This window comes from Callionymus lyra, chromosome 6 (genome assembly GCF_982586985.1).
Source record: "Callionymus lyra chromosome 6, fCalLyr1.hap1.1, whole genome shotgun sequence".
Taxonomy (NCBI): Eukaryota; Metazoa; Chordata; class Actinopteri; order Syngnathiformes; family Callionymidae; genus Callionymus; species Callionymus lyra.
Window position 1 is genome coordinate 35,069,062 of NC_141823.1, and position 24,321 is coordinate 35,093,382.

The 24,321-nt window shown below is 36.9% G+C and overlaps 1 protein-coding gene across 1 annotated transcript in view; it reads right to left on the reverse strand.

Moving 5' to 3' along the window:
* LOC148078931 (CUB and sushi domain-containing protein 1-like) overlaps positions 1-24,321 on the reverse strand; it is a 462,769-nt gene continuing 438,448 nt past the window's right edge. Inside the window, exons 67-75 of the mRNA XM_087792967.1 lie at positions 21,567-21,678; positions 18,896-19,075; positions 18,758-18,817; positions 18,348-18,509; positions 13,372-13,484; positions 9,492-9,579; positions 9,133-9,259; positions 8,252-8,314; positions 1-6,992 (exon numbers count right to left, since the gene is read on the reverse strand). Of these exons, the coding sequence (XP_087649093.1) occupies positions 6,833-6,992; positions 8,252-8,314; positions 9,133-9,259; positions 9,492-9,579; positions 13,372-13,484; positions 18,348-18,509; positions 18,758-18,817; positions 18,896-19,075; positions 21,567-21,678 (1,065 nt within the window). The 3' untranslated portion in view covers positions 1-6,832. The remainder of the gene's footprint in view (positions 6,993-8,251; positions 8,315-9,132; positions 9,260-9,491; positions 9,580-13,371; positions 13,485-18,347; positions 18,510-18,757; positions 18,818-18,895; positions 19,076-21,566; positions 21,679-24,321) is intronic.

Genomic DNA, 24,321 nt, shown 5'->3' on the forward strand with positions numbered 1-24,321 from the left:
TTTATTTGTAAAAAAAAAAACTTTATTCTCAAATAATGCTCTCAAAATAGCTGATAGATAATCTGTGAATCTCTTTGACAACAAGTCATGAGGCCGCATTCACAACACACTCTCCTGACTTCATAAGGGTGAGGGCTTGAGGAGGGGCAGAAACATTTCTGGTGTTTAAAATGTAGCATATCTGCAAAATCATGAGATTTGGCAAGAGAGGTTTGGACAACAACAATTCAATCAGGCCTTGAAGGCTCTCCTCCTCCCCCTAGGGTTCTGGATCAGACCCCTACAGCTGCTCATACACAAGAACATTCAATTATGATGTCACATAAAAGTGTTTGTTATTGTACATGTGATGCAAACTCCATCCTTTGTTAATATTTGCACTTTTCAGTGACATGGATCTCTAAATGATTTCCTTGTGTAACAGCAGCAATTATGCTTGAAGATCAGGGTTTTAACAGGTATGTACATGTGTGTTCGTAAAAACCTTTATGGAGTACAGCATTTTTTTTAATTTTTTTTTTTTTTTTACAAACGCATCATAAAAAATAGATTTCTGTACAAAATGTTTTTTCTTTTGCACCTACTTCAAGTTCAGCAGCACATGTTTCAGTTGATGAAAAAAAGCGATGATGATGTTAAAATAGATGAGGTTAATACGTGTAAACCTCACAAATAGATGTGAAACTAAAAGTTATGATATGAGTTGATGTGGTTTAACGCACACAGAATGTCCTGAAATAAAAGCTGCCAGATGTTGCAGGTAAATATTATCTTGTCCTTTCTACTGTTACTTTAAAATCATAAAGAGTTGCGTGTGTGTTATGTCTTAAAAGGGTGGGTTTACTCCCCCAAAAAGAGGTCAATGTTACTTCTGAAATTTTTCTCAGCATCCAGGCGGGAACAGGGGTGAATCCATCATATTTTCTAAAGGTTACTAAGATTACCAGTTACTCTCCTTATGATCTTAATCCCGAATCCACTAAATCAGTCCACCTTAATGCATTGAGAAAGTTATTTTTTTGTTTATTTAATGAAATGCCTTTTTTTTTCAAAACTTTCCGAGTAAGTTTATAGTAGTACTATCTCATATATATTATAAATTGATTCGTTTTTTTAATTGAAATAAACAACTACATAGAATAATTTAATCATTAACATTGCATATGTAGTTTTGGATAACATTGCACATCTTTCTTCTCTTCAATTCTGATGTTAGGATATGAGACATTCCAACACCAAGTTTAGACTGGAGATTCAGGTCTATGCCCAATCCAAACAAGATTTGATGGCAAATTTGCAAAATAAAGTGACCAGGGGAATAAACTTAAATCTATTCATTGTGATTTATCAATGCCCAAGAAATGTTGCTACCTCAATGTTTATAAAAAAGTTCAAGAGGTTGTAAATGAAACTCTTACTCAGTGTAAGATGTCTTATGAGCCATAGATTTTAAGTTGTTCAATTGAAAATTTTGTCAGATGGTGATCACATGAGCTGCTTGATGTTTGCTTTAATTTAAACGCTTTAATGGACTACTCTTTAACATGCCAATCACATCTCCGCTTCACTTACTTTATTTGTGATATCTGAGGTTTCAAAACGTTTTGTTTTGTTTAGTCAAAAGTGTCCTAGAAATTGACACTGAAAGTGCCAACACAGCTGTTTCAAGGAAGCAGAGAACAAAGGCAACTTTTGCTGTGAAATTAATGTGTCATTTATTTATTTAAACTAACTTTTGTTGGAAACCATGGCATGCTGATGAGGCTGAACCAAGGTCAGAGACGGTCACAGTTTCAGGAGCCAGTTTAACTAGTTTAGAAAATATATTTTTTAATTTTAACTGTTGCCAATGCAGCACTAGATAGCATAATACGTCCATTATTGTCACATACAATTAAGGTATAAAGTGAACGGCAGTACTAGTTTAATGATCTGATACAACAGCTGAGCACATGCTACGTTAACTGACCTAAGTTCAGCCACTTACTAACTTACTTATTGTGGCAAGTTGAATGGAACAAAAACACTCCACCTGTTACTTTAAACATTCTGTCATAAGAATGCTGTCTGGACTTTTATACGCAGAAATGAATGTGTGTTCCGCTTAAATTGCAAACTTAAAAATGCAGTGCTTCCTTACTCAGATCTTCACATCAAATATAAAAACACAATAACTCAAATAACCTTAAAAAAAAACTTCAATGCAGACCTGAATTGGAGCAATAATCATTATTGCTTATCATTATTATTATTATAATAATCACAAATCTTATTCAAAACAGGTTTATGATGTTTCAAGTTTTCAGGCTTGAAACCAAAAGATGTAGAATCAAGATATGGGCCAAAAGTCCTCATCACCATGTGATCACTTTTGCTGTTCTTGTTAATACTATTAATACTTTGTATCTTTCTCAGGATTGTAAAGTTTTTCTTTCCAAAATATTTCTCAATCTTTTTGCATTACTTATTTTTGAAATGTGCACGTTCGCCACCACACATACTATCCTGCTAATATTCATAATGTTATATAATAATAATATAATGTTTGTTAGTAAGTAAGTGGTCACAAAGCGCTTTTAACAATCAAGAACAATACACAGTTAACAGTATATACTGTAAAAGGCCAAGACAGTCTGTTTAGTCAGCTCCCAATTGTGCCAAACAACAAAAAGGATAGTAAGATGAACATTTATACATCTTACAAAAGTTACATTTCTATGAGAAGTCTAGGAAACATATGCAAATGGTGTGAGAGATGCAAAAGAAAAAAATAGAAGCTTTACATCATCTTAATTCCTTGTTGATCAATACATTAATTATGTTTGCAATTACGTGGCAGCAATTTCAGTAGTGGTTGAATGCATGACAAAATTATGAAGTGGTTGTATTAATTCTCCTAAGAAAAATAAGAATCAACCAATCCCACAGTAACGATGTTTGTTGAGTGAGACACAAACATATGTGCACACTGAAGGACACAAGGACAGCAGTGGACTCACCAAAAATATATATCTTATTTTAAAAGAAAATAAAAACGAAAAGAAATATAGATATAAATATTTTTAGATAAATTATTATTTTTTCTGTGATTAAACTCTTGAAACGTCAATTTCACATGAGGTATTTCTAAATGAGGGCAGGCATGACAACAATATTGTGCAAGTTGTCAGTGAGGATCGGGAGCTGGGCACACATATCATTCGTATCTTTCTTTTAAAGGTTGTGTGATGTGTGAGATGACAGAAGAGGAGAGTGTGATGTCGGCAAAACAACGTTTTATAAAACTCATACTAATACCATCAGGGGTAGTGTTTAGTTGTTGATGGGTAATGAGTGTGGAATGAAGATAACAAGATTCAGAAAATAATTCAGAATTCAGAATAGGTATGTTTCCATTAGAGACGAGTGCAACACAATTTCCTTAAAACATGAAAATCAATTTCTTCTGTTATTGATGTTCAGTAAGATCAACATATAAATAATAATCCAGTACTTATACTGCACAATTTAGCATTTTATTTGGACGATGCATTATTCAAAAAGGCTGCATTGAACAGCGTTTTAAATATTACAGTGGTAATCTGGATTTTGTGTTTTTTAATCATTGCTTTTGTGTAAAGAAAGAAAACAAGCAAGATAGAACGTAACTGGCTTGAATAAAATGTTAGCGAGCTTTGAATCAAATGTTAATCAAATTTCAACAGTGAGGGGTTTTTTTTTTGCTAAATAAAATGCTTTCATTGAGAGTGTTTCAAAATAAGCTTAAATTAGCTCAGTTCCGAAAGGTAATGAAAACACACCTACTATTTTCAAAAATTGTCATACAAGGATGAATTCGAAGGTCCAAAGATAAACAGATCCCAGCTTTCTTGTTGTGTTGTTGCTAGCATGTCGGGATGGTGTTAAAACAAAACAGCATGGCCGTTCAGAGTGTGGATTCTTCATATGTAAAAACAAACACTCTGATACCCTGTATTTAGTCATCAATCTTTTTTAAAATACATTTTTAGTGAAATACATTTTTAGTGAAATACATTTTTAGTGAATTTTTCAAACCAAATTATTTTTCCAGTCAGAAAGAACACACTAGTGCAAAATTTGTGCAGTTTTCAAGAGTTTATAACCCAAGGTTCCCCAGCAGCAGCGTTTTTGGGAAAGTCCCATGGGGCTACTGGGTTTGAACATAAGAGTCTTGTTCATCAATATCTTCATTGAAGAAAAATGCCAGTAGAGACAATGACAGACAATTTGCCTCTGTTTCCATCGCAACTTGTACACGTCTTTTCTCTTCCAGCAGCTGGACTGGAGTGTTGGTCAGCCCGTTTGTCTGTCTCTTCCCACTCGATGATTGTAGCAGAAGAATATATTGTCTGGGATGAACAATCACTCATTGCTCCACTCTTAATCCTCAGTGAAAAAAAAAAAAAAAAAAAAAGAGTCATGAAGACGTTTTGTGGATTTGGCCGCAGAGAACTGCTGCAGTCGAATATCTTGACAGCTTTTTGCCTCCAGGCTTGTTCTGGTTCAGCCACTGAGCTCCAATTCTCAAAAGTCCAAAAAACAAGAATCGGTTCAGTTGATTGTGTAAGACAGGAGGCCTGGATACTTCTGCATCGGTTGTCTGTCACGACTCACGAACGTCTGGGTTTGCAGTTCAGCTTGGTCTGATTCGTGCTTGCAGAAAAGTGGTCTCTCGATATCAAACTTTAAAAAATACAGTACATCCTGTTCAAATGTTGCTACGTGGGGCGTGTTCCTAAATATTATATTTGGTTCATTTGGCCTGATTAGTTTAAAATCCACCAAATCCTGTGAGGTCAGTGTGAATGCCACTGCCGTAAAAACCCTAATCTTTCAGTTCAACCCACATAAGTCAGACTTCTCAACGAAACCAAAAGGCTTATCTCCCTGTAAAATTTCCAACTTTTGTCATGGGTTTAAATTTTAACAAAACAATGCACCACTCAAACCCTCAAAGGTTAGCATTAGCAGTGTTAGAAGAAGTTTAGTGACTTGTATTTATTAAAGAAACATTCAAAGAGACTTTTTTCACCCAGCCTAAACTGAGATATTCTAGGGTATTCCAAATAGATAAAAATAAAGTCAGGCCATCTTGTTTCGGCTCTGCCCCATGTTGACCTACCACCCAGACATTATTATTTAAATAAGATTTGATTACACAATTCTGAATCTAATGACATATATTTTACAGTGGAGTAAAGACCACTCACAATTTCTTCAACTCCCCTTTTTTCAAAGATTTTAATGCCACCTTACTCTTGTCTCTCGATATGTCTGCAACGTCACCTAGCTTAAGGTGGGATAGGTGATCTTGGAAATAGTTAGAACAAGGTTCTTGCTCTAACTATTTCCATTTAAATATTAATCCTATTTCTTCAGACTTTCTCCTGAAGCCTTCAGAACTGTGCTAGCTTTGCCATAATTACCAATGTTTTTTTTATATTAATGTCAAAAAGTGTCTAATATTGCATTTATGTAGAACAGTATTTCATTAATTGGTTAGTATTGAGATGTAAAGAGTTATTTTGGTAATAGTTTAAAAAAAAAACTCCAGGAAAAGGTCTCCAACCCTGCCTCAAAGATTGATAATATGAATGAATGTATCTTTTAATAAAAAATAAATAATCATTATTAGTTTTGTATTTTTTAATGATGATGTTTTATTTTGTATTATTTATACAAAACTATTAACAAATTGTAAATTTGTTTGAATCTGCATGTCATACTAAACATGAAATGTATCCCACAAATTGTCAATATTTTGAATAATTGTGCACTTAAGCCCAGACAAATATCAAATATTTCTTCATGAATCATGACTTCTGAGAAATTTGTTTATAACTAAGGGTACTAAATTGTTCCTAAGTGTTCCTAAATTGATGCTGTACAGCTCTGGAGGCATACAAGTCTTGAGAAAGCGGGTACTAAAAATGTAATTCTCTCAAACAGTTTGACGATCATCCACCACAACTTTAAAGGACTTAGATTTAATCATCTATTAATGGTGTTTATTTCTGCCTCAATGACATAGCATAGCACTTATCTTTTCTCAGTACTGTGTCATTGTTTGCTAGGATCATTGAAATAAAGGCCTCCTGTGTCCCATTTGAAAGAGCCATGAAGTCTATCAGAGATGGTTCTCCTGGGTTAAACCCCCACGGAGCATCAGGTCACACATGTGCAGAACTGTCAAACCTTTCGTTTCAAAATTTAATTTTTTGTGTCCAACACCAAGTGACATCTCCTTTTGCTACAAAAAAAAATAGATGTCACGTATCTGTGTACATTTATCACTCAAATTCAGAAGTTAAATATCAACTTAATTAAAAATGGCCAATTTCTGTGTCTCGTCTACAGTAGAGGGATGGGAAGGCGGAATAGTCCCTGTGCTTCCCTTGAGGGTTCAACCTCAAATCAGTCTGACCCATGTCTGACCTGCAGCGAGGGAGATTGTAAGCACATTCCTTTGCTTCCACAGTGGGGGGTTATTCTGTAAATGCATAGCCCTTTGCATGGAGATTGGGTTCACAAGCACTTTTTGTACAGTGTGGTAAATATTTGGACTCTTAATAATCTGCATCATTTCTGCAGCCAAAACCCCCCTGAGCCACTAACCTTTAGAGCAATGACATCCCTCTAACTGAGGATGTCATTTGTACACCTTCAATTGCTCTTTCAGACGGAGTGATGCGCTAGACAGAAGACCAGCAGGTATGGCTGAGAGTGACCTGTCTGGTGTGTTCCATAGTTTTGTCTTGTTGATTAATTCACAGTGGATAACACTACTGACTGTTCATCAGAGTGTGTTAGACTATACCACCGTGCACACAGTGTTGAGTGTGGTGTCGAAGCGGACAGCTTTGGACTCTGTGGGCTTCATGTTGGTGTCGTACATTGGGTTCTCGAAAGATGCTTGACCATTGGAGCTTTCATGGCCAACGTAGCCATTGAACTGGACCTTTGGACGAGTCCTAGAAATAAAAAGAAAACATGGGAAATACTACAGACAGAAAGTTGCAAGGTGTTGAATTTGTGTAATATAAGAAATAATCATCTTTATTTATGTATCTAGACTGACAGAAGTGACAACATGCTTTAAAAGCATGTTTGTAACTCAACATAATCTCATTCTGTATATTGTAACAGTCTACAAGGCTAAATTGGAAATCAAATGATAGAACAGCATATTATTCAGCAACATCCAGATATTGGGGATTTGTTTTGGAAAGATGTCATCAAAAACGTTTTATATTTGTCAAGTTACTTGCAACATGACTCCAGAGAGATTCTCACACAATATATAATCTGAGATTTGCTGTTTTTTAAGTTTATTAGGGACCCCTTTACTCCCTCGTAACGCCAATTATTTCTACATCTCACTCAAAAAATGTATATGGACGGCTAGGTGTTATTATTTATTTGATGCTAGTGTGAAAAGTTTAAGATTTTAATTTGGTGTTCAAATTAAGACCCCAGTATGCTATGGGTTCCTCACAGGTATCAACAAATCAAGTGTTTTTAACTTGAAAGGAAGCTGAATGTTAAATGCAAAAAAACTCACTTTTTGCGCCGTGGTATGGATTGCCAAGTTAAAGATGATAGACATATTTGCCTCTGTTTATGGAGGATTACTTTTTCCTTGAATTATCTGGGTTTATAATCCAGTTAGATATAATCACTTAACTCCCTGAACACTCTGGAAGTGTTTGCATCTGAAGTGTTGTTTGACTCTGACCTCATTAAGAGTGTGTGCACGTGTGTGTGTAACGGTAGAAGAAATCCACCCTAGGGAGCTGCTTAGCCAACCTTACATGCTCAGCCCATTACGTTACAAAACTAAACACAGGCACACACGCTATGTGGACCTCCCTCTATGTGGTTCAATTTTCTGAATTGGTTTCAGGCTGAAGGGGTAGGTAAAAGGCTTTATTGATAGGATGTACACAAATGTATTTGACACAAGACCTTTTGCAGGACAAAATGTAAAACCAAGAAATCTAGGAAATTGAAAAATCATGTGATGATGTCATGATAACAGAGAGATGACAATGAGATTCAAGACAAAATAAGATGTCCTCCCCTCAACTGTACATGACTGCTGGTTTGTGTGTAAGGCCTCAAGTTATTCAATTAAAACTAGTAACAATAAATGAGACGTTTCGTGTAGAATGAGGCGACGGCGGCAGATGTGTGGTTGCTGGTAATACAAGCCAGGAGGTATCTGTCTTACCTGCCCCCCGGCCCCCAGGTGTCTTTTGGTCTCTCATTGTCATCTGTGTCAGCAGACAACGTCCTGCATACAACCATCAGCTTTAATGTACATAAACCAGCATTTTTAGACAGTACTGCTCATCAACCTATACCCTTTCTAAACTAAGCGACAAGCCAGGTGTGCAGGTTTCAAGTAGAAATCGGAAATTTGATGAAGCGATTACAGAGTAAAGGGCAACAGAAGGTTACTGTCGCACAAATGATTAGTGAGTGAATCTTTCAGAAAATAGAGTGCATCAGAGTATTAAATGATAGTATTTAGTTGATGGCTGTAACCTGTATCAAGTAAAATTACTTTTTGATTGCCTCACACATTTTTTGTCAAGGCATGAAATTTGATGTTTATGTTTAAGAATTATTTGTAGTGTATGAAATTCCTCTCTTCCTGTGAATCTGAAAATGTATACATACATTAATTAATTTAGTAATTGCATTTACAGCACTAAACTAGTCTTCCTCATATTTTAGTTTTGAACATAAAATAAAAAATACAATACATTCTTCTTTCTTTTTGCGCTTGATGGAGTCTACTGACTCCTTTTAGTGAGTATTGTTTTGATTGTTTAAGCGCGTTGTGACCCTGGTCTGGAAAAGTGCTATATAAATACAAATACTTACTTACTTACTTACTTACATTCGACTACAATCATGAAAAAAATAGTTTTGATTTTATGATTGATCCACGTAAATTTACCCTTTTGAATTTAACAAAAGTGCGGTTGAACAACAACCTACTTTTTCCTTGTTACTGAATGCTTGTTAAAAAAAGACAAATCCAGAGAACAAAGGTCTGATCTCTGCTCTACTCCGACTGCTCCCTTGATAAAACAGCGAGCATACCTGTGCTTATAGAGATAGAAGGCAAATCCAGACAGGATGAGTGCAAAGAAAGGAACCAGGATGGCTGCTGCCACAGAGCTGCTGTTTGTATAAGGGTTGGATGGGTCGGCTACTATAGTTACCAGACCTGAAAATAGACACAAAAATAACTCTACAGAATTCTGACAACATTAGACGGACACAGAGCTTACTGAAATATCTGTCTGTTTACCATTATTATTCACAGCAAACCTTTGACAAAAAGCATTTAAACATCATCCACATGCAATACGATTATGATGCCCAATATTTAATCATAATTACATTCACTGTTTGCTTCACAATATTGAAAACTGCTCTGAAATGACAGAAACACAAACCTTGTCTTTTTAGTTGGAACTTTCCAAAGTCTTTACTGTGAATGTGTCCCTGGTAGACAAATGTCTCCTGATCCGATTCTGCTGTTACCTGAAACAAAATATGACAACTATTAATACTACATTTCCAACACAGCGGTGACTCATGTTTGCTGCGATGACTTTCAACTCATGTTTGCTTCAATTCATCAGAAAACAAACAGCTTTTATATAAAGAGTTTCATCTACTTGCTGCAAAATTGCTGTTATTTAGAGAGGCATAATTGCCTCATTATCAGCCCACATTTTCATCTTGTCAACCAAGAATTATATCTTTTCCACCTCTAACAATCATTTTCTAGTTCATCACTTATCTTATTCAAAATATTGTTGGGTTTTCTGAGGATTTCTAAAAGACATTTGGTAAAGTTGCTATATAATACAGCAACATATTCGAGTACAATAAAGAATAGCTGGAGATAGCAAATAATGTACTTTTGGGCTCTTATATCATGGATTGGCTTTGTTTTCAGACATTCGCAACTGATATGGGAACAAAGTCTCCTGAAAAAAACACTAATTTCCTCCATGTGAAAAGATGTTAATCACGCTTCCTCATATTTTGCATACTGACACCCAAGACTGGACTGGAATTTCAATATTGCCACATATACACTTTGTGGGGGAAATGTTTGCGTGAGTAATGATTGTCTGTTGTAACAACACACACAGAATATATTCAAATTGATTTAACTAAAGTACACAGTAACTTCGGAGTTGCAATTTCAATTTTATAACAAAATAAATAACATAACAACATAAATAATAATAATAAATGAGTAATTACATCAGACTTCTACTTGCGTAAATACTACATTCACCCCGCTGAGAACCAACAGCCCACTGAGGGAAGGCACAACACAAAGTGTAAACAACAACATACATTTGAACATTACCGGGCGAACAGTTTGCCAGCATAGCTTTTCAGTCTCTTCTGTCACGAAAATAAAACACTTGAAATTCAACAATGTAATCCTTAAGGTGGAGTGGCCTCTGGCCCTCAGACCCTCCGGGGCTAAAGCTGAAGAGGGTCAGCCTGTGCAACTGGTTCAGGAGGGCAGAGATATAGCTGGCCTAACATCAGGAAAGTCCCTATCCCCATCAGTGTGGAGGTAGTTAATTCCAGCTGCTTCATCAGGCGGCTCTTAGGCCCAACTGTTCAATGATCTGTTCATCAAAATGAATGCACACACAGGTTTTTTCCCAGGGTTGTATTTCATCTACCATTCTCTTCCCTGTGTACATAAACAACATCACCTGCAATCAGCCTTTTTAAATATGAGGATGACATGGCTGATGGCTCACCTGACTGACACCACTGCTTTTGAACAGTATCAGAAGGCTGTTGACCTGACAAAGAATTTTCACCAGCTGTCCTGAGCTAAATGTCCAGAAAACAAAAAAGCCATGTTGTTGGGGCAGAAGAGAGTCAGCAACCGCTCTTTTTAAACCACTCAGCATCCAGATTCAGCTGGTAGAGCAGGTTGAGTATTTTAAATACCTTTTAACTGACCTGGACAACTGCCTCTGCTTCTCCCAGCATGCAGACCCCACTTTAAAAAAAAAATCCCAACAGTGCCTCTAAGGAGTTTCAATGTCAGTACATATTTTAACTCTGGTGATGCTGCCTCCTGATAAGGACTGCTGCTTTGAATGAAGTGTGTGTAGTAAGTGCAAGCTCTTTCTCAGATTTTTCCTGGCTAGTGTCAAGTGTCAAGTGAAGAAGTTTGTTCAGCTCTGGAGAGCAAGTCAGCTACAATGTTCTCCCTTTCAAGATTCAATTGTACGGTAAAGTTGTAGGCTTGAAGCCATTCAAACAAGCGGTAGATTTGCAGTGGCTTGGTGCAGTCTGAGCCTGGTGCTCCATCCTCAGGGTGAAATGTCATCCATAAAAATACATGTGCCATCTTCCACATGGCCAGAGCCTCTGTCTTAGTGACCGTGAAGCAAAAGCCACTGAATGCTCGGTCCCTTGTTGTAGCTGGGAGAAGACTGCAGCCAAAGCTGTGTTGGAAGCCTCACAGGTCACAAATGTGGGACTCCTCACATGAAAGAAGGTCAGCACAGGTGGAGAAGTTAGTTGGGATCTGTGCTGGCTGAAAAAGGTGCAAGGGCACCAAGCGGGGGATGTGGTCTTTGAGTAGCAGGGCAAGAAGCGGAGGTAAAAGGCTGTTATCCCGAGAAATGTTGACAGCTGAGCAGGGCATGAGGGCTCAGGCAGGTGCAACACAGCTATCACATTTGAAAATGTTGTCAGGTGGAAACCCAGTGCACACCCAGGATGTCAGCGAAGATGGTGGATCATTTGGGGGCATAGCTGAGGTCGAAAGGCATGAGGGTCTAAAGGAACACCCGCGTGTGGGTCACAAAAACAGTGAGGTTGCGACTGCCCAGGTATAGGGGAACCTGCAAACAGCCCTGAGTTTGGAGAAGGCCTTGGAGCCATGGAATTTGGCGGACAGCTCTCATGATTTGTGATCTAGACTCTGCAGTGTCAAGCACTAAGGGCAGGTTAACTCTATCCAGCTCTAGTTATTCCTGTTTTTTTTTTTTAAACCTAGTCTGTAATGCGTGAAAGTACCCAGAAATGCGTAACTCAACAAACCAACATGCACAAATCTCAAAACAGAGACCCATAAAGCATCACATAAAAGGTCTGAAACACTCACACAACTTCCAAAACATAAACAAACACTTTCTCTTTACTCAAGTGACTTTTGCAACAGTCTTGCAACGGTTAAAATTTTTGTGTGTACCAGGAATTTCTTTAGTTCAGTTTAGTTTAGTGTCAACGGCAGTGTTTATCTTTATGCTCTTCTGTTCTTCTGTAGGCTGCTGTTTCGTATTACCTACCTACCCATCTAATTGTAAATTTAAGGTAAGGTAAGGTAGAACTTTATTGATCCCTCAGGGGACTTGTTTTTCCAACCAGCACACAGCAATACAGATGATTATTATTCATAAAAATAAAAATAAGAACAAGAGCAAAGAGAAATAAAAGAAAGAACATGTTTAACAAATGTAACTACATTTGCCTAATATTTTTCTTTTATTTATTTTTTATTTTCAGAGCGAATAACAAAAAACTAAATTTCTCTTTATCTCTAAATCAGATTTTAGCCCCACAGTGCAATCCAGGTTTTGCCTTTTTACCATTTAAATAGCCGTTCAATCGTCTATAAATGCTCCTCCTAAATAGCAAAACTCAGCTTGATGATGATTTTTAATCACAGTTTTTACAGTTGCCAACAAGCACTTACCCATACTTCAGATACTTATTTTAAACTCTTGACACAATTAGCACAGCACCAATCATTTATGATCTTACCATTCACACATTTCATGTCGTTTTCATACAATATGCAGTCACTGAAATTTTCACAATGCTTAAGTTTTCTTAACAGACAAGCTTTACCTCCCAACTAAACTATGGATTGTTTTTGTATTATTTAAGAATGTTAACACAACAAAGCCCACAATAACGAAAAAACAATATTAAAAAGTTTAGATACCGTATGCAATCCTAGTATTTTTGCAATTGTTAAAAAACAATATATTTCAGCAGATAATAAACAAACAATTTAATAATTGAATCACGTCTTATTTATTTTAGCTGAATTAGCTAAACAGCAGCTGATTCCAGTGTCTCAGGGGAAGGGTCAAAAAGGAGGGCTTTGAAATGTGGCTTCGAGACAATGTGATATCAGGACAAGGAAGACTAAGAGCAAAGGGCAGAGGAAGAGGAGCAGGCTCAGTGAGTGATGTAGTAAGAGGTGAAGTGGTTGGCCAGAGGTAGGGAAAAGGTAGAGGCATAAGAATATATATATATATATAATAAACTCACATATCCATCCATGGCCCAGTTGTCATTTTTAAATTTGCTGTAGTAATGTTCTGTGGGTCCTTTCACATGGTAGACCTTCAACAACAGCTGGTTTTCTTCTGACTTGTAGGTTCCTGCAACAAAAAGCAACATGGTCAGAAATCCAACAGTTTATGGAATCAATGACTTGAATCCGTAAATGTTTCAATAATGGCCTATACATTTTGGCACTTGGCTGCAGGGGAATGTCAGAAAGACCCCAAGAGAGACAGTTCATAGGAGCTTGGTAGACAGGCAGTGTTGTAGGCAAATAAACAAAAAAGCTGACTGACAAGCAGAGATGAGAAAAGACATTAGTATTTTTACACCAAAATAATAAAATGACAACAAGTTCTTCCCTTTCGTAGTAAGATTTTAACTGATGGCAAATAATTATCCGAGAAAGTAACTTTTGTGGACATTAACTGCTTTAGAAAGTTGAACCTTAAACATATTTAGACATGAAACACTGATGATCTCATGAAACAACATATTCATTGTAATTGGTTGGCTCTCAGTTTAAAAATGGTTTTAAAAAAGAGAGTGTGATCTATTGGGCCGTAAAAATGAGGACACTGCCTCATGAAAATTCATGAATCATCAGTGTCACCAGTTCCTTGTTATATCAGTGGCAGGCCATCTGGGCCAGCAAGGGATTCTCTTCTAGAATAAACAAAGTAAATATATGCTGCATGTTATGTCCTATAGTATCCACTTGGCTAAGCGGTGTCCAGTGTTAAATATAATGGTAGAGTTTTTATCTAATCATGTTTTAGCTTGCTAGGTATGTCACTAAAACCAAGTTTCATTTTTAACCAGCTGAACCATGATTTCTGGCCAGCCCTTTATGTGAATGGAGATCGACAAATGTGTTAGCCAATCAGCTCTTGTTTCAATAATCAGGCTAGCTAGCGGGCCTTAAAGGAACCCAAAATTCAAACTCACTCATTTTCTACTCACCCTCATGTCGACTAAAGGTTGGGATTATTTTAATCTGTTCCTTTTTAAAGATACAGACAAAAATCTAAATCAATTTTACCGTAGCGACTGATGGTAGGTGGTCTTCTTATTCATCTTCGTCCAAGAATTATGTACTTAAAAACATCAATATTATCATTGTAACACCCATCTTCAATTTAAGACAAAAACAATTAAATAAGCATATTTGAAGTTTGTTTGCCTTTCATCATTAAAACATATTGCACGTGCGCATACACAAGATCTAGTCTGCTAGCCTACCAGGATGGGCTACAAATAAGCACATGGAGTTACATGGATGTTTTAAAGTGCATCACTTCAGTCCCAACATTGCCTATAACCCCAAAAAGGAACCTACAACTCTGAAAATAATCCCAACTCTTAGTCAACATGAGAGTGAGTAGAAAATGAGGGAAGTTTGAATTTTAGGTGCGCTAACCCTTTAAGTAAACTGACATGTACGAGTCCTGTGATAAGATAAGCGCAATCTTTTGATTGGACATGCACTTTGATAGCGGCACAAAATATTAAAATAAACAACGTGGCTAAAGGTGGAGAACCAAAAGATTGCTTAAGAACAAAGATATACTTTACAACAGAGCAAATGAGATCTTCTTGAGAAACAAGAAAAGGATGGATTTTACTTTAAAGTAAGCAGACGACTTGACGGAGATCCATGTGTTTAATATATTTTGACATATTATTTCATTAGCAATCAACCAATGGTAACCAATCAGAATGCCAAAATGCTATGAATTAAAATAAAATAAATTCTGATCCACTTTAATTTATAACTTAAATGATGTGGTGGCAATATCTGTGATCCTGTTTTTCTACTCATCTAGGTGAACGTGAACTTATCAATTGATTTTCTCTTCAAATGTTCCACAGCATATATATTAACTTTGATCTGAAATGTATGTGCGATCATTTATAATTCTGCAGAGGTTGTGTCATATTGATACAATTATGAGGTTGTGCAAGATGTCTGGAAGCAAGGTAATCTAAGCAGAGTCGACTATAGAAATAAGAATGTTTTATAAAATACAGTGCCTTGCGAAAGTATTCGGCCCCTTGAACCTTTCATCATTTCGCCACATTTCAGGCTTCAAACATAAAGATATAAAATTTTAATTTTTTGTCATGAATCAACAACAAGTGGGACACAATTGTGAAGTGGAACGAAATTTATTGGATAATTTAAACTTTTTTAACAAATAAAAAACTGAAAAGTGGGGCGTGCAATATTATTCGGCCCCTTTACTTTCAGTGCAGCAAACTCACTCCAGAAGTTCAGTGAGGATCTTTGAATGATCCAATGTTGTCCTAAATGACTGATGATGATAAATAGAATGCACCTGTGTGTAATCAAGTCTCCGTATAAATGCACCAGCTCTTTGATAATCTCAGGGTTCTGTTTAAAGCACAGAGAGAACCATGAAGACAAAGGAACACACCAGGCAGGTCCGAGATACTGTTGTGGAGAAGTTTAAAGCCGGATTTGGATACAAAAAGATTTCCCAAGCTTTAAACATCTCAAGGAGCACTGTGCAAGCAATTATATTGAAAGGAGTATCAGACCACTGCAAATCTACCAAGACCCGGCCGTCCCTCCAAACTTTCATCTCAAACAAGGAGAAGACTGATCAGAGATGCAGCCAAGAGGCCCATGATCACTCTGGATGAACTGCAGATAACTACAGCTGAGGTGGGAGAGTCTGTCCATAGGACAACAATCAGTCGTGCACTGCACAAATCTGGCCTTTATGGAAGAGTGGCAAGAAGAAAGCCATTTCTCAAAGATATCCATAAAAAGTCTTGTTTAAAGTTTGCCACAAGCCACCTGGGAGACACACCAAACATGTGGAAGAAGGTGCTCTGGTCAGATGAAACCAAAATCGAACTTTTTGGCCACAATGCAAAACGATATGTTTGGCGTAAAAGCAACACAGCTCATCACCCTGAACACACCATCCCCACTGTCAAACATGGTGGTGGCAGCATCATGGTTTGGGCCTGCTTTTCTTCAGCAGGGACAGGGAAGATGGCTAAAATTGATGGGAAGATGGATGGAGCCAAATACAGGACCATTCTGGAAGAAAACCTGTTGGAGTCTGCAAAAGACCTGAGACTGGGACGGAGATTTATCTTCCAACAGGACAATGATCCAAAACATAAAGCCAAATCTACAATGGAATGGTTCACAAATAGACGTATCCAGGTGTTAGAATGGCCAAGTCAAAGTCCAGACCTGAATCCAATCGAGAATCTGTGGAAAGAGCTGAAGACTGCTGTTCACAAACGCTCTCCATCCAACCTCACTGAGCTCAAGCTGTTTTGCAAGGAAGAATGGGCAAGAATTCCAGTCTCTCGATGTGCAAAACTGATAGAGACATACCCCAAGCGACTTGCAGCTGTAATTGCAGCAAAAGGTGGCGCTACAAAGTATTAGCGCAAGGGGGCCGAATAATATTGCACGCCCCACTTTTCAGTTTTTTATTTGTTAAAAAAGTTTAAATTATCCAATAAATTTCGTTCCACTTCACGATTGTGTCCCACTTGTTGTTGATTCATGACAAAAAATTAATATGTTATATCTTTATGTTTGAAGCCTGAAATGTGGCGAAATGTTGAAAGGTTCTAGGGGGCCGAATACTTTCGCAAGGCACTGTAACTACCCTTTAGGCACTAAATGATTTTATAAGAGTGCCAGACGGTAATCAGGCTCCTTCTACAGATCAGTGGAACGAAAACTTGATGACTGGAAAAATGCCAGTGGCATCAAGCATCCCCCGCAAATGACTCTACCAACCACCAGCCAGGCTTCTGGTCCTTGACTCCAAAGACCACTTTCATCGTAGAGATCCGACTGGGAGACCTCTATTTTAGTGGCCTCTGTGTGTGAGCCAGAACCAACATGGCTGGGAAATCCATCACTATCCTGGATGCAGGGAATTTTTTGGATGTGCACCATCAGATTCCCAAAAGAGTCTAAAATTAAAGGTCAGACTCAACCGTACAGTACTGACTCTGAAGTAGGGAGTTGATCCACCAGTGCAAAGTGTGAAGCATAGGTGATGATGAGGTTTAAGCATATCTGACTTCTGTAGACAAACAACATCACACATTTCATCAGCCACTTAAAAATTGTTTTATTTTCCCAATGTAGATGTTGAGAGATGGGAGGAAAATTGGAAAGGTTAACAGTGACATTTTTTCACTCTCAGACCTTCTGTATAGATAAGCTATACTTATTAATCAAGCACTATAGATTTGAGATTTTTTTTTACAGTGTGCATCAAATTTCACCCAAAGTATTAATGCACTACTGCTGACTCATAGACATTTTAAAGATAAAATAATCATGTACAATATCTCAAATATTTATATTGGCAGTGCTCTTCTTTTACAGACAGAGAGTTTGCAGAGCTGAGATCATGCTGAATTAGTCTTCTGGTGAAGTCGGATTCAAAATCTGGGTTCACCAGTCAATGTGATCAGAAAACACTCTAAACACTATTTAAACTGCCATGCTAATGACACCCAATTGTAATTATAAACAAGATGAGTGTAATCAGCTTATAGAGTAGATAGAATAGATTGTAGTGCGTCTATTAGATATCTATACCAACTACTTTACACTGCCTATTTATAAGACAACATATATTGACCTTAGAAAATTATAAAAACTTCAACAGCTCATTACTAATGTGTCACCTCTCCATTAAAAAAACGAAATGTATATGCTCTTTAAAGCAAGTTTGTAAGCTATAACAACATTTTTTTTCTGATCAAAACTTTATTATTAAAATGAAAACACAACATTAACATTATTGAAAAAAAACCCAGAAAGACTGTCTTCATCAAACAACGTCTACACATTCAAAACAATTTTTTAATTATTTGTCACAAGGTCCTTGTCCAAGCAGGTCTGGGTGTGTGGCAGAGTCATACTGGACTGATGTGTTGCATGTTTTTACCTGATAGTCTGATGGACACCCCACTGGCTTCCAGCAAAGTGACATTAACTCTTCCACTGCTGTCGTTGAACCCAGTCACTGTGAAACTGGTGGCTTGTCTTTTCCCCAAATATTCATAGAAACCACTCCACTCTGAGTTTGGAGAGAACACACCCACTGGAACTGGATAAAATGGAAACCTTGGTGTTAAAAATGTTGATGCCAGGAAATATTATTATCATAAATTATAGCAGAATGAATGACTTTCTTTTCAGGAAATTCACATTTACTGGAGAGTTTAAAATGTTATTTGCAACTCTGGTGTATGCTTTATTAAAAAAAAGTGAGCAACACCAAATCAAATTGGAGGAACAATGCAGGTTGCTGTATTAAACCCATGAAGGTGGAAACAAATATGCTTAAACACAAACCTCGGATTTTGTTCTTCTGGACCTCTGACTCTTTGCTTCTGGGATTTACTTTGACACCAACTGAAATGTGAAATAGTTCCATGATGTGAATTTTAAGTTTTAATGGAAACAGCCACAAGTTTTAAATACTTTTAATACCTTTACAGAGCGGGGGCTTCCCTGTCCACCGACCATCACTTTTGCAGGTTCTATGCTCTGATCCCCCAGCCAGATAGAACCCATCCTGGCAAGTGTAGATGAGAGTGTACCCCAGAGTGGGAAGGTCCATAGATCTTATGTCGACATTATTGGGAGTCTCTGGCTGACGGCAGGAGTGAGCTGAATGATGGTAAAAAAGAAACAGAGGTAAGGGCTTTTTGTTTTCTGTTTGAAACAGACAATCTTTCTCATTATATACATCCACAGTTATAAAAATACAATTGTCTTGGTCTTTCATTTGCTAACACCTATCTTTTTGTGTCTTGTTACAATAAATAAAGTAATAATAATAATAATTAAAATAAAAAATGTTTGGCACCTTAAAACAGACAAGGATTCCATACAAAAACAAAATTAACACTAAAACACAACTAAAAAGGTTGAAGACACCCAGATTATTTAGCTATATATAGGCGATAGGGGAAATAAATGGTAAAGGTTGAATCATTAGCTTTTGCAAGCGTGAATTTTTCTAATAGTCGATGTCAGTCTATGGAAAGATGGAGCGGGAGATGGTATCTACTATAAAACTGCAGTCAGGTCAAGGAGATTGAAAAATAATAATAGTCTGGAGTCTGCCTACATTATAAAGGTAATTCATGATTTTGAGTAGGGTTGTGTTATTGCTATGATGGAAGTGGATTCAAAGGTTATTTCTGTAGATGTGAGTGTATTCCGGATGCAACTATTTTTCAAGTATCTTCAAGGCAATGCAAGTTGGAAAGGGACAAGGTTATTTATGGCAACAGATTTAAGAGGGACTGAACTCGGGCTCTGAGGTCTGTGGATCAGAATCTACTTATGGTTCCTCGCACACGGCTCAGGACCAGAGAAGGGAAATCTTTTCAGGCTGTTGCTCCTAAGCTTTGGAACGATCGTCCTCTCTCTTTGCGCTTGATGGAGTCTACTGACTCCTTTAACATCTTAAGATGTTTCTATTTGTTCAGGCTTTTCCTTGAATTTCTCGAACTCCTGTGTTGTTCTCAGTATTATCTTGATCTTTAAAGTATGTACTTTTTTGAGTATTGTTTTGATTGTTAAAGCGCTTTGTGACCCTGGTCTCGAAAAGCGCTATATAAATAAATATTACATATACATAGAGGCAGAGAAACTTTTAACTAAAGGTAATAAGGTGGACTTTTACCTCGAAGTAACAGAGGTTTGTGTGGCATAGGAAAGGCGCATGGACTTAATCTACAGATAAAGGTAAGACCAGAAACTGTTTAATCTCAAATATAGTATAAAAAGCGATAAGACTAAGAAAATTACAATTGAATATTTAGAAACTACATTTTGGCCTTAAATACAATATTATTTGTTTTTCTTATGCTTATATTGACCCATTTTATACTCAATATTTATCTTTTCTTGATAATAAACTTTGGTCCTTTTTACGTAAATATAGCCAATCACGGGGGAGTATTGTGTTTAAGCGCTTTGTGACCCTGGTCTGGAAAAGCGCTATATAAATAAAAATGACTTACTTACTTACTGTACTTACCCATGCAATAATAACCAAGAAGTAATAATCATAAGCAACAAAAGGCGGGTCTATTGCAGAATATTAATCAATGAGAAGCAACATAAGGGGGCTCTATCTTTCATTACACTATCACTACTAGTCTAACACTGACAACAACATGTGATCAAGTCATCATAGCCATCAAAGAACATTTTAATGCAAATACAGCGCTGACATAATACTGCTGTCAATCTAAATATCGCTCGAGATTCTCCACTCTGTAGCCAAATTAGGAGCATTAAATCAGCTGCATCTTCTTGTAATCCTTTATTATCACGCTCTATATTGTTAAAAATCCACTCTTTTTTTTTAATCATTTATTGTTTCATTCTTTTTTTTCTATAACTATTGATTGTTTTAAACAAAATAGATTTAGATTTTCAGGCAATTGAAAGGTCTCAGATAATTTAATGTGGCAGGTTAAAGATTTCGAATGTATAATTTTAAATAAATTGATAATTAAAACGTAATTGAATTGAATTGAATGCTAATTGAATTGAAAGATAACAGGTTTATGATGCCCAAATCAATATTTATCCACAATCAATGACTGCCATAGATCTAGACGATGTAGACTAATATCCCACAAAATATCACAACAATTCAATATACTTCAATATTCAATACTTTCTGAGAAATTATTAATTAAATCGTATTTTCATATCTTCATATTAAATTGTCAAAGATTACAGATTTAAGCTACAACTTGCATGGAGGTGAGGACATCAGTTTTATAAAAATATCACCCAAGACCCTGCGTGCGCATGCATGTGTGTGAAGAATGCTGATGAGATATGACATAACCAGTAGCCAATTGAATAAGCTTGCCTTTTGGGTTTATATACTTGTAAATCTGACACTAAAGGAGTCAGTGCCTCACCATCCATAAACTTACTGGTGGGGTATGAGTACCAACCTCCCCTTTTTCCATCCCAGGAGCGGGGGGCAGCGGTTTCTTATGAACAGATACATAGAAATAGATGACTATACACCCCTTGACTTAAGTCTTATTACCTTATCATATCTTTTAAGAGATTCTGCATTTTTGTGTTTTTAACCTGCAGTTAAATAGACAGGTAGAATACTCACCTATGCACTCTGGTTGGGTCCCACTCCATGTTAGATTTTCCAGACATGTTCTTGTTGCTGAACCAAGGATGTGGTAGTTTTTCCGGCACTTGAAGGAGATCTTGCTGTCCACCTTTAGAGTGTAGACACAAAAGAAAACTCATTATTTTACATTAAGAACATCCCCTACATTAAATCTGTTCCTTAAATAACTCCTGAAAAGACAATAGAATTAAATAGCTTTTCTTACTTCTCTTCTTCTTAATAGTGCTCAAAACGAATCTTAGAACTCTGCAGCCTGTGATCACATTTCTCCTGAGCTTCTTTTTTTACATTGACTTCCAGTAGATCATTCTGTTAACCTAAAAAGCTTTACATGGTCTAGCACCATCATACACAGTTATCGAGCTCCTCTGTTGAAGTACCAACTACATGGCTTCAGTCCGGAGGGCACACACCCCTTCAATGAGAGTAATCTTAAAACCTATAGCAGTTTTTGTTATGCTGCAATAGGTTTAGATTGCTCTAGGACAGGGGTAGGCAACCTGGTCCAGAAAGAGCCGCAGTGGGTGCAGGTTTTCATTCCAACCAATCAAGAGGACACATTTTGACCAATCAGGTGTCTTAGCAGTGTAATCAGTTGGTTGTCAGTCTGGTGTTGCTTGTTTCAGCTGAAACTTCATTGGTTAAACTGTATATGCTTGATCGGTTGGAACAAAAACCTGCACCCACTGCGGCTCTTTCTGGACCAGGTTGCCTACCCCTGCACTAGGACAAGTCTTAAGACACTAAGCTAACTCTCTCTGTATCCGTCTTTCCTCAAATATGTCCCATTACATGTTTAGTTATAACCCACACTTTTAAAAAAGTATTGATACTAAAATACTGATTTTCAAAATAATTGATTTAGTTTATTGTAAGTAAATAAGTAATAAATTATTATTTGTAAATTGCCTTTCACAAAAAAGGTTCAAGAGGCGCTTAATCAACAAAACACTAGAGAGTTAAAAACTCTTTTAACTCTATTGACTTCTTATCTTCCATTATTCAAATGGTATCTTTTCTTATTCTTGGAGACTTTATTGTTCATGTTGTTGATGTCCCATCTTGCTCTGCTAAATAACTTTTAACTTTAACTGAAGCCTTTAATTTTGATCAACATGTTTCTGAACCCACTTACCAAAAAGGCCACATTTTGGACTTGGTTTTTACTCTTGGCCTGGACATCATTTACAGAAACATTAGAAATGTCCAGGACAAGAGTAAAAACCAAGTCCAAAATGTGGCCTTTTTGGTAAGACAGTTTTTGCTATGTTTGACCCTCTTTCCTTCAATGACTGCCTAAACGTGGACAATCTGATTCACTGTTTCACTAATCATTGGGTGGAAAAGCTCGATCAAGTGGCACCTGTTAAGTTGATCTTGAAAATTCAGAAAATTGGATGATATTTTAGCACTGGTGAGCAAGATGAAACCCTCCTCTTTCTCGTCTGACGTCCTTCCTTGTAGGCTATGTATCGAGGTTTTTTATGTAATTGGGCTGTGGGGCTTTTCCCAATGCATTTAAATATGCCATTATGAGGCATTTGCTCAAAAAGATTCCTATTGGTAAAATCATTCAGAGATTTCCTGAAGTTTCTTACCACATATTTGCTGATGAAATCCAGCTCTACTGCTCTTTTGATCCAACTGAGCCCTAGAGACTGAGTAGCTTAGTCAATTGTTTGCTAGAACTCAAACAATGGCTGAGTGAAAAGACTTTACAGCTAAATGTGGAAAAAACTGAAACTTAAGTTATTGCTTCTGATGATAAGGTTCCAGGGTTGAGTCAGTACTTGGGTGTTGGTCTTTCAAACTGAGCCTGAGAAACCTGGGTGATGTATTTGACAAAGACATGTCTTTAGTTCAACACTGCAGAAAACTGACCAGAAACTGTTTCCTTCAACTGAGAAAAATCTCTAATGTTGTCACAACATTATCTGGATTTTATAATCCATGCGTTTGTGTCTTCTCGTCTGGACTATTGAAACAGTTGGGGCCAATTACATCAAAAACTTTCAAAAAGAGCCTACACGGAAGGACGTTGGATGAGGAAGAGAAGAGTTTCATCTTGGTCACCAATGCTGAGATATCACAGAGAGTCACAGGCTTAAAGGAGGACAAAAGGCTGGAGAAAGTCTCAATGACAGAAGGAGTTTCACATAAAATGGAGGGTTTCTTTGCCTTGATCAACTTAATTTTGTCGGTGAAAAATCTCAACAATGCATTGCTGTCAGTCTTTCGACATAGTCTCTTCAGACTAAGGAGATCTTCATTTGTCCAAGGGCACCGTTTTTTCAATTTTACAGGTGCCAACTGATCCAGTATTTTAACTCAATAACTGTTAAACAGTGAATAAAAGGTCCATATTAAGGCAATCCCTGAAAAGAAGCCCAGGTTAAACAAAACAAGAGAATGATCACTCAGATTTATATTATGTACAGATACATTAGACATTTCCAGGCCAAGCCTAAAGTATAGCCTTTTTGGTGAGTGGGCTCAGAAACATGTTGCTCAAAATTCAAGGTTTCGGTCAAAGTTAGAATGTCTTATGAAGAGCAAGATGTGTTGTCATCAACCCGAAGCTAAAAGTCAAACCATTTTTATTTAAAAAAAAAAGGTTATAAAGAAAATGTCTAGAGAAAATTCTAAAATCCTTCAAAAGCAAAGAAGCAGGACCAGGAGGACAGTAGAGTGACACACAATAGAAAGGGCTTGATGAGCCCACCATGATCAT